Source organism: Poecilia latipinna, unplaced genomic scaffold (assembly GCF_001443285.1).
Source record: "Poecilia latipinna isolate Pla-1442-1.1 unplaced genomic scaffold, P_latipinna-1.0 Scaffold3308, whole genome shotgun sequence".
Taxonomy (NCBI): Eukaryota; Metazoa; Chordata; class Actinopteri; order Cyprinodontiformes; family Poeciliidae; genus Poecilia; species Poecilia latipinna.
Window position 1 is genome coordinate 65,943 of NW_015115924.1, and position 18,112 is coordinate 84,054.

Consider the following 18,112-nt stretch of genomic DNA (forward strand, 5'->3'; position numbering starts at 1 on the left):
AGAAGACAGGAGAGTGTCTGCAAAATGTATGCGAAAAATGACTGAAGGATATCTATGCAGTCTAGCAGGATAGATCCAGATGTAGGATAAACTTAGAAAAAAAATGTAATCAAAAAACCTTAAAACAATAAAAGAAATCAGCATCTTCAAGTTACACTTCAAAATCACAAAATCCTACCAAGTATTTTGGTCTATTTTCTAGTACAAATTTCTTAGTTTTGTCTTATTTTAAATGTACTAACTTGCAAGTAACTTTTTAGCGAGATGCATGAGCTTGTTTTAAAGTGTAAAAGTACTGGCTCCACTGGCAGATTATTTCATTTATAAAATAGGAAAAATGTTTTGTTATAAGTAAAAAAAAAATCTACCAGTGGAACGAGTACTTTTTTAAGTGAGTATTTTTACTCAAAATAAGCTGAAAATGTACTTGTAGGTTAGTTTTGTCTTATTTCAAGTGTACAAAGATTTTTGCACTAGAAACTGGATAAAAATACTTGGTAAGACTTTGTGTTTTTGCAGTGTAAAGGTAGATCGGTGGAGTTTTGCTGCATTTCAGTCAGAAAAATCAAACCATAACAATAGAATCTGGTTACCATGCAGTAAGAAATCAGCATTTCTGTGGCAATAAGTTGGGGATTTTTTTTATAGATGCTTTGCTGGTGTGTCTTATAATGACACTGCCAAAAATAATACTGTAAAATGTATAATATTGACTCCCTTTTGACCTTCAACGCACAACTCAAAACTCGTCTGTTCAAGTAAGCCTTCTCACTTTAATTGTGTAGTTATTTTGTGGTTTTATGTCTTGTAGCCATTTCTTTGCTGTTTAATTTGTGTTTTTAATGTTGTAGTGTCCTTGGTGCTGTCAAATAAAATCCATTATTATTACTATTAAACCGACGCTCTCTGTATGTCTTCTGGTGGCTTAATCAGGTGCTTTACAGCTGAAGGACGTCACTTTTACAACTGTATAACCTCTACAAATAAAATATTTCTCAAGTGTTAAACATGCATTGGTATTGGTTTGTTTTGCTAGCTGTGGTTAGCTTGGTTGCCTAGCAAAACGGTTACAATCTCCTGCTAGTTTCCCAGTTTAGTGTGGGTCGAGGCTTTGAGGTTAGTGGAACCAAACATTTTAAAGCATAGAAAGACTTCCTAACTGGACAGACGGTAGTTTTTGACCAAATGTTTGCCAACTGTGTGGGGAGTGGCCTGTTGGCATGAGAGGAAATTAACTCTAAGAGGAATGTGGCTGTAAATCTGGGAAACAAGCGACACGTCTGGGTTTATCACAGCGATGCAGCTGCTAATTGTGTGCCAGTGTTTCCAGTTTGAATTGTTTTTACTATAAACACACGAACTAACTGATTAATGGTTCCCAGGCTAAAAAAAAATCTGGTTATTAGCCTCAAATGACATCTTGTTGCCACATTAAACATTAAGTGAGCAGGAAGATTTGTATATAAGACATAATTGCTAAACAAAGCGCCTTTGAGAAAAGTCTTATGTTATGAATGACCACAAAGGCAATCTTTAGGGGATTTAATTATGTCTAATATAAAAACATGGTTTGTTGCCTGTAACACATGCTTGTTTTAATCTACAACATGATCATCTAAACACAGGGATCACCTGTGTGCCATTGACATGCTTTAGTCCTACATGACAATTCTCCACTAAGGCAGAGAAATTCAGGATTTGTAATGTCAAAACAGGAGCAATGTAATCAAATGAATACTGTGGAAAAAACGCACATTCTGCGTCGGCTTTCAGTTTTAATGCCTGCATCATAATAAAGCTTTCAGAGCACTTCAGCTAGAAAATGAGCTCTCAGCAGGCTTTTCTGTGCAGTTGCACTCTCACTGCCCTCACATATTTAACCTTTAATGTCTTGCTGGTTGCTTGAAGGGGGGGATGGTGATTGAGGAATAACACACGTCACTTTAAACTTCCCAAAGTGCCTGACTCGTTTAATCTCCCTCCGCTTTGTTCGCTAAAGGCCCAATTCGGATACTTTCAAGGTTTTGCTTTTTAAAAGACTTTTTTGCAGTCAAAGCGAGAAGTGGGCAGAATACCTAAAAGATTTAATCAAGATTAGCACTACTTCAAGAAAATTTTATTCAAGTAAATTAAAACATCCAAGAAATTACTCAAGTAAGAGTAAAAAGGTATTTGGTAGAAAGTCTAGTACTGATCAAATTATCAATCATTTAATACACATCAAACTCGAGGCCCGGGGGCCAAATCTGGCCCGCCGTAGCTTTTTATGTGGCCATCTAGTTTCCAAATTACGTCAATAACTCCTTACAGTTTTTGACCACTCTGCAAAATTGTCACAAAATCAACAAATCCCCACATTTTTTCAGATTTTACTGCAACATTTTCTCAAAATTGGTAAAAAATTGGGGGTTAAGTGACTGCTGCCTCAGCCTTACCTGATGTCAAGTTATCGTCAGTATCCTATAAAGTTCAAACATCATAAAAAGTCCTTGCAAATATTTCTAAATTAGCACCAGAAAGTCTCTGATTTTGATTACAAAAATCACAAAAAGAATCACAAAATCCTGGAGGAACAGCTATCGTACCAGTTTAATGGGTTTTATCAATAAATGCTGGTGCAACCGGCCCTTTCAGAACATTCAGATTTTTGATATGACCCAAAATGAAGATGAGTTTCACACCCCTGAATCAATACTTAAAAATTACATATTCAGATGGACCAAAATAAAAAGTTAAGTGGAAATTTTGGTATTTTAATGAGAAAAAGAAAACTTTCCCAAATCAGTTTTTTTTCCCCAATATAAAACGTATGAAACTTTAACGAAAAGTGCAGGTGTCTCTCTGTGTCTGGTGAATTTTTTGGTTAAAATTTTTGTTTTTCATTCAGTGGGGAGAGAAAACAAAAATGTAGAAGCTGGAATAGTTTATGTTTGGATAATTTATGTCTTTTCATGTTTTTAAGATGTTGAAGCGGCTGATTTGAATTTTGTGTTTAATTTTGTTTGTGTTTTAAGGAATACCATTATGAATTAAATGATTTTTTTATTGCAATGTTTTGTTTATATCCAAGAAGTAATAGTCTGTAATACAGTAGAGGCTAATAGTGATCCTTAAATAAACACAACAGCAGAGACAGTCCGTCCTGTTAGCAGTGCCTTGGCTTCTCTTCACATTATTTAAATGTAATGTTAAAGGTCTCTGGGTTCAGACGCCTCTGTAAGCTGCAGGAAAGGATTTAATGGACTTCCAAGGCTGTGAAACCAGAATGTAAAACTGGTTTTAACATGCCTTCTCTTCAGCTCTCCCCACTCCGGCTTTGTTTTTTATTTTTTGTTTTGAGGTTCGTTGTCATGTGATACGTCTTACAGCAGCCACACCCACCCACCCGAACGTTTCACAGGCCACTTCAGTAAATGTAAAGACTCTTTCAAACTGGTGAGAAACTGGTGGCATCTGGTAAGAGTCTGAATAATTAGTGTCAACAAAAAATGCATCTAACTACTGCAGTTATTTGCTTTGATCACAGTTTGAATGAGGTGTAATTATTACTTGTAGACAAACAGAAATTGACTAATCTACCAACACAAAGTGGAATCTGGTCTGATCTCTGTGAAACATCGTAGTAGATATTAGGTTTAAACATAAATCCTTTCAGGTTTTCCATCTTTTAATAGGATCTGTAACCTGTAAAACTCATTAGAAAAACAATCTTTTTGAGAGAAAATTAAAGGTAAGTGTTTGCATAAGTGTATGCTGACTGCAGAGATGTTCACAAGTCTCAGTCTTTACTTAAGCTACAAGTCAGAGTTCAGTCTCGAGTCTCTTAATATCTGAAATAAACATTTTCTCCTCAAATCCACAACATCTGGTTCACCTTTGACCTGGAGTCGCTGCAGGTTAGGAATCCAAATCTAAACTGTTTGTCCTCAAGCCTCGGGTACCGACTTCCTTTCACTCTCCATTACATCAGATAAAAACTGTTTTTAATTCACTCAGCAGGTCTTGATGCTCTCTCTCTCTCTCTCTTGTTTTAATTTGCATGGTCGTTCATACTAACAGCAATCAGATTTCTGTAGAAAAACGACACTGATGCACTGAAGAAGAGCGTTGATGTCACTCAGCGGCGCTCTATTAGAAGTATGTCAAATTTTAATTAATCGAGCTTGATGGATTAAAAAGACCCACCCAAATAAAAAATCGATCGTTATCACATCGACCATCTGTCGTTAAGCATGTGTCAAATTTTAATTAATCCAGTTTGATGGATTAAAAAGACCCACCCAAATAAAAAATCGATCGTTATCACATCGGCCATCTGTTGTAATAACGTCATATCGTATCAAACATCGGTTTTTATTATATAATTTGACCCTTATCGTTGTATTAAATCCTTATCGTTAATTTCCAGATGGAATTGGGCCCCTTTAATCATTTATATTAAAGTCTTATCTTAATAAAACATGCATGATTTATACCCTCCCCCATGGAGCTTTCTGGAAGTTTTCAGAAATATGCAACTTGCTGATGTAACTCCTCCTCTGAATTACATGAGTTTTGACCCAGTGACTTCCTCACACGGATGGAGCCCTCTCCCGCTTCTTGGATTAAAAAAAACCCCGCTTTTCCATGCGTGTGACCCCGTCTTTGTCTCTATCTGTGCTTGCAGAGCTCAGATTTTAAACAAAAAATAAGACATGCATGATTTATTTCCCTCCTGGATAAACAAGTGGTGGGGGGAAACCTCTAGGGTGGGCAACTCCAGGCCTGGAGGGCCGGTTTCCTGCAACGTTTAGCTGTGTCTCTACTTCTACACACCCGAGTCAAATAATGAGGTCGTTAGCAGGACTCTGGAGAACCTGACTGGTCTTATCTTCCCGTTTTCCTCCAGCAGATGCCCATCCCACTTTTTTAGTTTATGTTTGAATGAGCCAATAGAGATAAAGGGGCGGGATTTCCGCTTTTCTGCTTTAAATATTTTCTGAGATCATCTTTTTCTACTTGTCGCATTTGAAGAGGAAGAACCACTTGCTCTGAAAAATGGTTTGCGTTAAAAGAGAAAACAGCAGGAAGCTAATCAACTAGCATGTAGCTCATCTGCTCCAACCTCAGAGACTACAGATGGACAAACCATCGTGAGACCCTGCTCCATGACTGATGCTTCATCCTCTTTTTCATCCCAGATTTTTATCCACTCCTGGATAAAAATCTGGTCTTACCTCCATCAGCGTTTGAATCCTTGATTCAGCCCAAGATTCCCACGTTCCAGGACTCCGAACATGCTATGCCCGACTCCAATGGATCAAGCTCTGTGTCTGCTGAAGCTGTTTCATCCAGCATGGAGAAAAAACACCACCCGGTGTTCCCAGTGGGATCTCGTTTCTCTGTCAGACTCCAAGCTCGGTCTGTCAGCTTCCAGTCCATGAACTGGTTACTTCCCAGAAGTCTGTGCAAGAGAAAACCTGAAGACAAAAAGCAGCAGGTTGTGAAGTGAGGTGGAGAAGCTAGTCCGCTAAGATCCGACTCAACTGCTTGAAGCTGGGAATCCCACCATGAGAGCATTGTTACAATAGTTTAATCTTATGAACAAATGTTTTCTGTCTCTTTCGCTGTCTTGCTCTCAGTTTGTATCGGATAACTCAGCAGCCTGTCTCCAACAGCTGTTGCTTACTGAAAAATAAGTCAATCTGCAGTTGGCTAAGTGAAACGGAAAAGAGGGTTTTTTTAAATCCAAGAAGCGGGAGAGGCGTCCATCCGTGTGAGGAAGTCACTGGGTCAAAACTCATGTAATTCAGTAGAGGAGTTGCATATTTCTGAAAACTTCCAGAAAGCTCCATGGGGGAGTATAAATTATTCATGTTTTATTAAGATAAGACTTTAAATTATTAAAGGGGCCCGATTCCATCTGGAAATTAACGATAAGGATTTGATACAATGATAAGGGTCAAATTATACAATTAAAACAGATGTTTGATATAATAAGGCTTCATATGACGTTATTACAACAGATGGCCGATGCGATAACGATTGATTTTTTATTTGGGTGGGTCTGTGATGCATTTCAGTGACAGACTTATTTCATAATCATAACTTTCTGGCGTCGTTTTCGCCTGGATTTACAGTTGCTGGCTTTTTCTGGTGCAGAATTGACGCACGTCTCACATCAGTGACATAAATGTCAGATAACTGCAGTAAGATCGTTCAGACTGCAGACGCTTTGAAAGAAATCAGATACGTATACGAATTATTACCACATATGGGAGCAGCATTCAGCTTCTATGCTCCACAAATCTGGAACAAACTTCCAGAAAACTGGAAAACAGCTGAAACACTGAGTTCCTTTAAATCCAGACTAAAAACCCACCTGCTTAGAGTTGTATATGAAATGTAATCAATTACGAATTTATCGATGGCACTTGATTAAATGTAAAGTTTCGATTGTTGATTCTATGCTGCATGACTGTGTTTTTGTGTTTATGATGTAAAGCACTTTGAAATGCCTTGCTGCTGAAATGTGCTGTACAAATAAAATTTGATTGATTGATTGAAGTCCATATTACTCGCTCCTAGATCTAACACTGCAAAAACGTAAAATCTTACCAGGTATGTTTTAGGTTAATGTATCTGCTGGTGGAACAAATACTTTTTCATCAATTTTAAACAATTATTTACTTAAAACAAGCGACCGTATCTTGCTAAAAAGTTACTTTTAAGTTAGTTTTGTCTTATTTCAAGTGTGCTAAGATATTTGCATTAGAAAGTAGAACAAAGGGGAAGATTTTTTGGGGGGGAGGAGGGTTTGCAGTGAATGGTTTGGAAATTCCTTGGTACTCTTCGCCTGTTTGATATCATTTTACAATCGGATATTTTTTTAGGTTTGCAAGCTTTGTACAGACAACACCTTTAATTTTAAGATGTCAACCAAGACATCAGAACTTTATTTGGGATTATTCAGAGCTACTTTACATGACGGTGGGGGAGAACTGACTTGCTATTTAACGCGAGTTTGACTGTGGTGGTTAATAAGCAAACATAATTTTGCATGACTGGGAGATTGTGTCTCTAACCAGACCTCTTCGTTTGCACCTCAGATTTCCAGCTTTGTGCTGAAACGCTCCGACTGCAGCTGAAAAAGTGATGAACAGGAAACTAGACCTGCTGTGTTGCTCTGACTTGGCATTTAACTCATGTTGAAGTTTTAGGGGTAAAAATGGCCGGATGTGAAGTGGTGGCATTCAGCATGAAACGGCAGCACTCTGTTTTCATACAGTTATAAACTGAGGAAGTTTAATCATTTATAGTTTGCAGCAGGTTTTAGCTGGACTGGAAAATACTAGCATGATCTATTAAAAGATGCTTTGAGCTGGAGGCTCAACTGCAGAGTCTAAAGCTGATTGTGCAATGAAAGAATTGCACAAGCTTTTTTCATGTGGGAAAAAAAGTGTAATTATTAAGCAATTGCTCCAGAAATTATTGATGGTAATATATCATTAACTTCCTAAAAAATAACCCAAGTTATTTGTATCCAAAAGTGTTTTTTTTTTTTTTTGGCCTAAATTATCTTTAGGCAATAAAAACGGGGTGATATTTTATTCTTTTGCAATAATCACTTTTGGCAAAAAACTGAGTTGGGGCATTATTTCAGGAAGGTGACGCACGTACTCGCCGTATGAAATAAAGTATAATTTTATAAAGAGCTCTCCACACTGGAACTGGGAGACATTTTAAACATCCAAAATAAAACACAATAAATAAAAATCAGAACCACACAAAACCAAAACTATAAATAAAATAGATTATTAATATCTGTAAACAAATTTGCTCTTCAAAAAGTATTAAGCAGAATGGAAATTATAAAGCTCATTTTAATTCAGCATAATATTTATGTCTACAGGAATATTTTTGATTTGTTAATTTATTTCAATACTTCATTCTGCAGCAGCTTAATTCTCTCTACTTCCACTTAGAAAGCTTTTATTTGACACATAAAACTCTAGTTGCTGGTTGTTTGTGATCCTGATTGCTAACGATCTCCACTTGCAGTCAGGTGTTTCAATTAAGCAGACAGGATTGGGGCCCCTCCCTGCAAATAAAGGCACACCAGTTCATCGTCTCCGAACTGCAGAGGTGAAAATGCCTCGATCAAATCAGCTTTCAGAAGCCGTCAGGAGAAGGATCATAGATCTGCACAGCTCAGGGAACGGTTACAAGAGGATCTCTAAAGAACTGTCTGTTCATCGGTCCACTATCAGAAAAATTATCTACAAGTGGAGGAAGTTCAGAACAGTTTCCACTCTGCCCAGGAGCGGGCGTCCCCGGAAAAACGCACCGGAAGGACGATGTGCCGCCCAAAAAGAGGTGGAAAAGGAAGCTGCGGTTAGATGGAGATTAAGTTTGAATTGTCAGAATTTAATGTGTCGCAAGAAAAGCATTACACTGCAAAAACATAAAGTCTTACCAAGTATGTAAATAAGACAAAACTAACTTAAAAGATATAGGAGCTTGTTTTAAGTAAATAATTCAGTTTTAGTTCCACTGGCAGATTATTTCACTTGTAACATATTTTTCCCAAGTTATAGGTGAAATACTAGAACTTTTTCTTCAGTATTAAGGAATTGTGGACTTAAAATCAGCTGCTATATCTGCTGAAAAGTTACTTGTAAATTAGTTTTGTCTTATTTCAAGAGTACTAATATATCTACACTACAAACTAGATTAAAAATATTTGGTAAGATTTTGCATATTTGCAGTGAAGCAAACAGACAAGATGAATTTACTAATAAGACAATTTCCTCATGCTTTAAGTGAAATCATCTGCCAATGAAACTAGAATTTTTTCATCAATGTTAAGGAATTATTTACTTAAAACCAGCTCCTATATCTTGCTGATAAGTCACTTGTAAGTTAGTTTTGTTTTACTTCATGTGTACTAAGATAAGTGCAGTAGAACAAAAAATACTTTGTAAGATTTTCAGTGTAGGAAAATGTTTAACTGTGAAAGTAAATCAGGTTTCCTACAAATCTGGACAGTTTGTGCACATCAAAAAACATGATAATATATTATCCCGATTTCCAATGTGATGAGTTTTTGTTTATCCTGCCTGCTTCTCTAAAATTTGCTGGAAGTAAACTTCCAAACCTGCAGGTGATAAAAATGAAGTCTGTGTGTCTGCAGAGAGGAAGCGGCGTCTGGACGGAGGAATCTGACGGAGCAAAAGCGAGAGGAGAGCCGTCCAGAGACTTTGCCAAGGTTGGACGGCGTAGGAAATAAAATAATATAAATATGTATATTTATAAAAAAGAACCCCTCTGTGTTAAATAGCTTTTTTTCTGTTGCAGCTCTATGAACTGGATAGTGATCCACAAAGGAAGGAGTTTCTTGATGAGCTCTTCGTCTTCATGCAGAAACGGGGTAAATTTATTACTTTTTTCTGTTTGATGCAGTTTTTTTTTTCTTGACAACGTCGAGTCTCTATACTAGGAAGATTTTTGTTTCTTTTATTTTAATATCGGATTCAAAAAATTGTTATATCTTGTTATGCAAGACTACTCAAACCCTTTCAAGCATTTTCTTACATTGCAACCATAAACTTCTATCTGTTGTATTGGAGTTTTAAGAGATAGACCAACACGTGGAAGACATTTTTAATTTCTTCCACGTGTTGGAAGAATTTAAAAGTGTGAATTGTATCTGTATTTACTTAAATAACCCCTTTTTGTTCCTCACTTCCTGCTTTTCAGATCTAGAAACCAAATTTTCTGTTTGTTAATCTTTGCAAAAGAGCATCTGCAAATATAAACTTTTAAGTCTTACCACAGATTCTAGGTTGTATTTAGTTCGGGCTTTGACTGGGCCATTCTGACACATTAATATGCTTTGATTTAAAACATTTTGAATGTTGATTTAGCAAATGCATGCCATACTTTTCAAATTTAAGTTGTGTAAAAGTTCAATCATTATCACCCCACTTCACTTTTTGTCTCTAAATATAAAGTAAAATGCATTTAAGCTTGTGATCAATTAAAATGAGAAAAAGTTAAAACTGCGAATATTTCTGCAAAATTATTATTAGTTAATGTAGAAATTGGAGCTGTGGTGTGAGTTTGTTGCAGGTGTTCAGTTTAAGCACAAACTAGTCGTATTTCTGCAGCTGTGTTTTCGTCTCCTCCTTTAATTGGCTTTGCTCCAAATCTGAAGTGGAGGAGTTGGCCATCAACCAGTGTGACTTGCAGACCCGGTTGGTCCCACCAGCCCCCCTCCCTCTGTAATCAAATGAAAGCGGCAACAAAAGCCGCTGTTCCCCACCCCCATCAGTCTGAAATGAGCTTCATTGTCGAGTCAATCCACATGAATTATACCAGCTAAACCTCATTACCTAACACCAACCTAACCTAACGCCCTCAGGTGTGGAAGTCAGAAAATGTTCTCATCCTGCCGCTTGAGCCGCCCTTGTCAACAGTCTATGAAGGCTACGGTCACACTGCAGCCTGAAGTCACACAAATACATTTTTTCCCCTTTTTTTTTTTTTTTTACCTGAACGTGACCTGCACCTCATCTTTTCATGACCGTCTGAACAGATCGGATTTTTTCGAATGCGACCTGCCATGTTGCATTCAGCCGACCGGAAAGCTTCCTGAATCTGTTTCTAGAGATGTGGTAACTTTTGGAGAGTTATTGAAAAACAAACTTAAAAAAAATAGAACTTTGTTGTAATCTCATATTCTGTCTGGCAAAATGCTTTATTCATAAACAAAAAGTGCTAAGATCATCCCCAGTTTATTTATTTATTTTTTTTATCTGAATTCCAGTTATAGTTAAATATCTTAAATGTACTCAAAACTATGAATACCTGATTACCTGAATGCTTATTTTGATTAAGTAAAGTTGTACGAAAAAAAGGATAATTCGAACTGAACGTCATTGATACTCGACAAACGTCACTATTCTGCGCCCTGATACGCGCAAGCGGGAAGAAAAACAACAACCATGGCGGACTATAATGAGGATTAAGTTGTTACTGTGCTGGCTCCGGTCGGACAACAACTTCAAAATCGTAAACTATGCTCCACCGTTAGCATCCATGTTTACTTCCGCTAACACCGAGCACGCTCTCTGTGACGCTATTGCGCCCTCTACTGCGCATGCGGGGCACTTTCAGGCAGTTTGCAGTTAATACGAGAGATCACATACAAGTCACATATTCCAACGACCTCACAGAATAAAAGGGATTTCACAGAAAATCGGATTTTGGTCACTTCCGGCTGCAGTGGTAGCCTAACAGAACCTTCGTGGTTAATTTCTACTAATATGGTCAATGGTTTTTCCTTACATCCGCTCCTTTGCGTGTGCAGGAACTCCTGTGAACCGCATTCCCATCATGGCGAAACAGGTGCTGGACCTGTACAGGCTTTACAAGCTGGTGACGGAGAAGGGAGGACTGGTGGAGGTCATTAACAAGAAGATCTGGAGAGAGATCACCAAAGGCCTCAATCTGCCCACCTCCATCACCAGCGCAGCCTTCACCCTGCGCACGCAGTACGTCTTCATTTTTAACGCAAATACCCGAGGCTGTGTTTCCGAAACACAACAGGAAAAGAGAATTATATTCATAATGAGGAGATGCAGAAGCGCTATGAAAAAAACTGCTTGTTCCGTTTGAACTAATTTCTAAATATTCTTAAAGGAAGTTGGGTAATTAATTGATTATTTGGTATAAAAATCTACCAGCTATAAGCAGTACCTTACAAAAATATTTATAGCCTGTAAAATATCCCACAAATACCCTACAAAGTTTGTTGGACGATAAATTGTCCCGGTAATTATTGTGATAACATTGTTGTTTTTGAGAACATTTTCAAGTAATATATCAATAATAGCAATTGCTCCTAAAGATCAATAAACTATAATTTTGTAAATAACATTTAACACAGGATCTGAAGGATATTTTAAATATCCACAAAAGAACCCCACAACAACCCAAAATATCATTTTATATATATATATATATATATATATATATATATATATATATATATAATGAAGTCTCTGTAAACAGAATAAATAAATATTAATTAAATAAATATTAATCATCAGAATTTATTGAGCTCATTTTAATTTATTATGCGATTAAATCCTTTTTGCAACGGCTCGATTACAACCACAGATTATATATTTCTTTTTTTTCCTTTGCAACATACAGAAATACTTTGTTGTGAAGTGGAAGACTGAGCGTATTAAGTCTCAGAGCAAACTCCTAAATCTTCAGACTTTTGTTAAAGATTAAGAATTATTCTTGATCTGAATCACATTTTTTATTGTTTAATGACAACAGTCTTTGTCTCTCTTAGATGGCTGGTAAGGCTGTTTTGATTATTTTTGGATTAACTGATTGCAAAATAAGACTTTTTTTGAACTGGATGAAACTTAATCTGTGGCACTTAAGGAAATTTGAGTTGAACATATTTATAAACAATGGGTGTTATTTTTATGTTTAATGCATATATATTGTATATCCATCCATTTTCTATACACTCTTGTCCCTTAGTGGGGTCGGGAGGTGCTGGTGCCTATCTCCAGTTCCGGGCGAGAGACGGGGTACACACTGGACAGGTCGCCAGTCTGTCTCAGGGCAACACAGAGACAGACTGGGAAAACACCTAGGGAGAATTTAGAGAAACCAATTAACTTGACAGTCATGTTTTTGGACTGTGGGAGGAAACCGGAGTACCCGGAGAGATCCCACCATGCACAGGGAGAACATGTAGACGCCATGCAGAAATGCCTGGGGCCGGGAATCGAACCCAGAACCTTCTTGCTGCAAGGCAACAACTCTACCAACTGAACCACTGTGCAGCCCTATACATTGTATATATTTTGTAAATTTTTGGCTCATTTTACTCATCTGAAAATTTTGCTCATTCAGAAATTGGCCTATTTTAAATGTGTTGTCTCCAGTCAACAATTAATCAATTACTAAATTAGGTGATGATTATTTCAATAACCAGTTAATCATGATTGATAATGTTTTCTGTATTGATGTTTTTTTTTTCTTTTTTAATAGATCTATGTGTTCTGTATTCTTTCCTCTGAATTGTATAGTCAGTTGTCTTAAAACAAAAGATAAAATTTAGCCATTGTGCTAATTCCTGCATATTTACACAGCCATGAATTGCGGTTAATGTGCACTGTCCTAATAAAGTAAATTAAGTTAATCCGATTAATCATTTCACCCCTGATTAAATTACAAAACTGTTGCAGCTGAAATTGTAAATGAGAGTAAATTACCCCTAACATTTTACACATTAAATGCTTTTGTAAATTATTTTTATTGTGATAACTTTCTTGTGGAATGTCTCCCTGCAGGTATATGAAATACCTGTATCCGTTTGAGTGCGCTAAGAAAGGTCTGAGCTCTCCAGGCGAGCTGCAGGCGGCGATCGACAGCAACCGCAGAGAGGGACGCCGTCCCAGCTATACCAGCAGCCTCTACCGCTACTCTCCTTCCCAGACTTCTGCCCCGCATTCCCTCCTGACCTCCCCAACCGTGCACACTCCCCCGACCGCTCACAATGGCATCAACATGAGCCTGTCTGCCGGGTCAAATTTAAAACGGAGTACAGGTAGGGCAGGAGGAGGTACCGAACAGTATACTGATTAAATGATTAGGTTTGATGCAAAACAAGGAGGATGTGATATGTTTTTGTGTTTTGGAACCTTATTTATGTTAATCAACACTGCAAAAACACAAAATCCTATCAGGTAATTTTGGTCTAATTTTTGTGCACATATCTTAGTTTGTTTTATTTCAAGTGTACTAACTTAAAAGTAACTTCAGCAAGATATTGAGACTTTAAGTAGATAATTCCTTAATATTGAAGAAAAAGTGCTTTGTCCATTAGTAGATTATTTCACTTATAACAAAATATTTACCCATGATGTAAGTTATTTTATCTGCCAATAGAACCAGCACTTTTTCATCAATATTTATAAATAATTTTCTTAAAAAAAGTTCTACATCTTGCTGAAAAGTTACTTTTAAGTTAGTTTGTCTTATTTCAAGTGTAGTGAGATATTTACATTAAACTAGACCAAAATTACTTGGTAAGATTTTGTTTTTGAGTTGTGTTGCTAAAAATGGAGGTTGCTTAGCCTGGTGGGGGGCCAAGTTAAGCCTGGTGACCCGCCAGACTTATAAACCAGTGTGTAAATTCTGGATGTATATTTAAAAGGAAAACTAAAAGAGTGATTTAGCCTGAGTAATTCCAGCTTTTTTCTTTATTTCCTTTATAACCAGATGAGAACTCAACGCCAGTCATATCCAGGCTGCCGATGGCTCTGGGCCACCACCAGCAGCAGCAGCAGCAGCAGCAGCAGCACAATCATCCACATCATCAGCAGCCGGCCACGTTAGAGCATCTCAGGGAGAGGCTGGATCGAGCAGCAGGGGGCGCTCCAGTTGATGGTCCGGAGAAGAAAATGATGCGTCTTGCGGAGGAGCAGCAGCGTCTCATGCAGCAGGCGCTGCAGCAGAACCTGCTGGCGATGGCGTCCCACCTCAACCCCGTGAGCCTGAAGCTCAACAACGGGAATGGTGCGTCACATCTGCTGCTGGTTCCTCACCACAACCGATTAGGGCTGCAGATAGCGATTATTTTAGTAACAGATTGTTCTGTTGATTAATCAGATGTATTTTAAAAATTAGCAATTTCTGCAGATTTTTAAGTTTTATCCTTTATTAGAGATACATAAGACAATGCATATAAGTATTAATTTCATTTTTAAATATGAAAATAAACATTTTATTGCCTAAAATGCAATAACTTAGTATTTCTTTAGGGAACACTTGATCATTGTATCACAGATGCATCTGCAGCTAAAAAAATATACTTCTACCACCAACATGTGAAAAGCTCAGGCCTTCCTGCTTGACTTCACATCAACACAGTCTAGTGCTGTTGAATTTATTTTTTCATATTTAGATTGTTTGCTTAGCCAATTAATAACTGGACAGTGAGAGGTGCTTAAAGTGATTTTTCTTATTGATAACAGAATTTGAACCAGATGAAACTAAAATGCCACTTGAGAAGTTCTGGGTAGAACATATTTGCAGGAAAATAAGTTTTTTTTGTTGTTGTGTTAAATACAAAATGTTTATATATTTTGTACAGTTTAGGCTTAATTACTGACCCTAATATGTTGTTCTTCCAGCTAATGAGCTTTATTTAAGTCTGTAAACAGCAGTTGACGATGAATCAATTACCAAATTAGTTCATTATGTCAATTGATTAATAGATTGTTTTGGATAACAATGTGGAAGGACTGCTATTAACTGGCTTCGTTGGGTTGCAGAAAAGAAAAAGGATTTGTCTCTCAGCATCTCCACCAACGGACCGGCTAGCATCAGTGTATCTGTGGAGGTCAACGGGACAGTTTACTCAGGTCAGTTATGAAACACGCAGTGCCTGGAAAACTGTTCATCCACCGTGAGTTTTTAATTCTGTTACAACTAGAGATGAACCGATCCGGTATTCATTTCTGTGTCGGCCCTGATATTGAAAAAATTCTATGTGTATCGGTGACGATGTGACCGATCCGTAAAGTCAGATCTATTCAGTCTAATTCTATGCTTTGTGCTCTGAGTGACGACATGCTTTATTATTTATTTTACAGTATTTCTAGAATTTGTGAACCATTTGAGAGGTTTGTTGCAGTTTTTTACGTTTGACTAACCTGTTGTCAGTTTTATGTTTATTATTTATTTTAGATCGACTTTTATACTCCTAATTGCATTCACTGAACAACTTAAAGTTGTTTTGTTCTTACATGTTTAAGATTGTGAAGCTTATGCTGTATTTAAGTGTGCTGAACTGGTGCATAGATATCAAATAAATTTGTAATTCAGTGCATTTATGTCTGTGTTTAAATCAACCAGATCTGTTTTTCTGTATCGGATCCGTATTGATCGATAATAAACCTCAGATATCGGTATCAGAAGTGGGGAAAAAAGTGGATCGGTGCATCCCTGGTTACAACCACATAATTTTAATGTGTTGCATCAACACATTGTGTCACATGCCTCAAGTTTGGACACATGGTTTTCAGTTGAAAAGTTGAACACCATGTTCAGGGTTTCCCCCAGTGTATTATAAGCCTGGCGGGCCACCAGGCTATGCTTGCCTCCTGCCAGGCTAAGCATTATTTTTCATATAGTTTTTCTTTTTTATACACCAGTAAGAGTGACATGAAAGTCAGTTTAAGCTGCATTTATGGTTGACACATTGAACTGGGCACCGACCTGTTGGCCTCACAAGCTATTATTTCCAAATTTTGCATCTCCAAATTTTTGAAACATTCAATATTTCAAAAACACGGTAGACCAAAATAGTGTCCCTACCACTGAGCAAACCAGGTTTTCTGGGGGAAACCCTGTAAAATTATCACTTTTGTTGGTCTATTGCATAAAATCCCAATTAAATACGTTGATGTTTGTGGATGTAATGTAAAAAATGTAATTTAAGGGTTGGGAATGCTTCTGCTGGGCAATGCAAGCTGCTGTTTAGGGCTAATTTTACAGTAGTATTTGCACAGATTGATGAGACTTGATTGTGTTGTCTTATCTCTGTGCTGCAGGGACCCTGTTAGCCCAGAAGACCTCCGCTCCCATGTCGTCGCAGAACGTAACTCCAGCAGGAACCAGCGGCTTCAGCGCCCTCTCCTCCTCTCAGAGTCCATCCTTTTCGTCTTCCACCTCCTCTAAGGGACCAAATTAAAGCTTTTAAAATCTGTCTCTGATGCACCTAATATGCCTCTCGAACCTAAAAAGTGGGACCTTCAGGGAAAAATAATGTCACGCACAAAACTGTCTTTTTTTTTCACTTAATCACTTTTAATTTACTCCATCATTTGAAACCTTCACATAAATATAGTTTCATCTCAGTTTATTGTACCTGTTAGGAGTATTTTCTCTTTTATTAACTTCACAGGGATTGCAGAACACACAGTGAATATCTTTAATGGACTTTGTTTGGGTTTCAGTGACACTAATAATTTCTGCTTCTTGCATTTATTTGCATAATGATCTGAATGTAGTTGCTAAAGTGCAGCTAGCAGAGACCATAAAGCCTTAGCTTGGTGTCGTAGTGTCTGTCTTTAACTGTTTTTGCTGATGCATTTTGTAATTATTCAGGTTAACTTGACTGATGCTATATGCTTTTCATCAAGAATTTCAGGGAATATACAAGAAAATGTTTTCTCAGAAACTGTCAGAAGAAGAAAGTGTGCAGAGTGGATGGATCTATTTACTGTTTTTTATTTAATCACTTAGGTTTAGTTTTAAACATTTATTTCCTGTTGGCTGTGAAAATGAGACGTGTTTAAGCAGGGAACTACTTGTAATGCTGAAGTGGTGCAACGTTTACCTCTTCCCATGTTAAGTTTCTCAGACTTCTGCTAATGTATTGCTGTGTTTGTACAAAAGCAGAGAATGTAAGGTTGATGACTTCCTGTTTTGGACAGGCGAACACTGACACATTGCTACCTCATTCTACCCGAAATATGCAACATGTTCCTTTAGCCGCGAGCTAAAATAATCTGGATGTGGACAATCAAGTAAACATATCTTTGTTGCCGCTGTGGCTTTGGCATTTACCTCTGTGCTGGTCCTGAGTTTCATTCTTTGTTTGGATGGGCAGCCATGAGAAATAAAACAGTGATTCGTGGTGCTGGAAAAACTCTGGAAAGCAGCTAGAGCTGGTGTATTTATTCTGTTAAATTCAATCTTGGCTACGTTCACATTGCAACCTGAAGTGACCCAATTCTGGGTCCTGCGATCTGTGTCTTATCAGGTCGCGTTCATCCGACCTGAAAGTCATTTGTACTCGACAAACGTCACTACTCTGCGCCATGATACAAGCAAGCGGGAAGAAAAACAACAATGGCGGACGATAATAAGGATTAAGTTGTTAATGTGCTGGCTCCGGTCGGACAACAACTTAAAAGTAAGCTATGCTCCACCGTTAGCATCAGTGCTTACTTCCGCAAACACTGCGCATGCTCTCTATGACGTTATTGCGCTCTCTACTGCGCATGCGGCACACTTTCTGGTAGGTTGCAGC

The 18,112-nt window shown here is 37.6% G+C and overlaps 1 protein-coding gene and 1 long non-coding RNA gene across 3 annotated transcripts in view; one reads left to right on the top strand and one right to left on the bottom strand.

Moving 5' to 3' along the window:
* The window catches only part of LOC106940651 (uncharacterized), a 15,795-nt gene extending 4,380 nt beyond the window's left edge, over positions 1-11,415 (bottom strand). Inside the window, exons 1-2 of the long non-coding RNA XR_001423159.1 lie at positions 11,329-11,415; positions 5,217-5,459 (exon numbers count right to left, since the gene is read on the bottom strand). This is a non-coding gene — a long non-coding RNA (uncharacterized LOC106940651). The remainder of the gene's footprint in view (positions 1-5,216; positions 5,460-11,328) is intronic.
* LOC106940650 (AT-rich interactive domain-containing protein 3B-like) overlaps positions 1-17,732 on the top strand; it is a 28,642-nt gene extending 10,910 nt beyond the window's left edge. Inside the window, exons 3-10 of one of the 2 annotated variants that reach the window (XM_015023441.1) lie at positions 8,041-8,355; positions 9,173-9,247; positions 9,337-9,409; positions 11,351-11,534; positions 13,362-13,618; positions 14,293-14,589; positions 15,348-15,437; positions 16,629-17,732. In XM_015023441.1, the coding sequence (XP_014878927.1) occupies positions 8,041-8,355; positions 9,173-9,247; positions 9,337-9,409; positions 11,351-11,534; positions 13,362-13,618; positions 14,293-14,589; positions 15,348-15,437; positions 16,629-16,768 (1,431 nt within the window). In that variant the 3' untranslated portion in view covers positions 16,769-17,732. The remainder of the gene's footprint in view (positions 1-8,040; positions 8,356-9,172; positions 9,248-9,336; positions 9,410-11,350; positions 11,535-13,361; positions 13,619-14,292; positions 14,590-15,347; positions 15,438-16,628) is intronic. The other variant, XM_015023442.1, reaches the window with a different exon arrangement.
* The last annotated feature ends 380 nt before the right edge of the window (positions 17,733-18,112 follow it).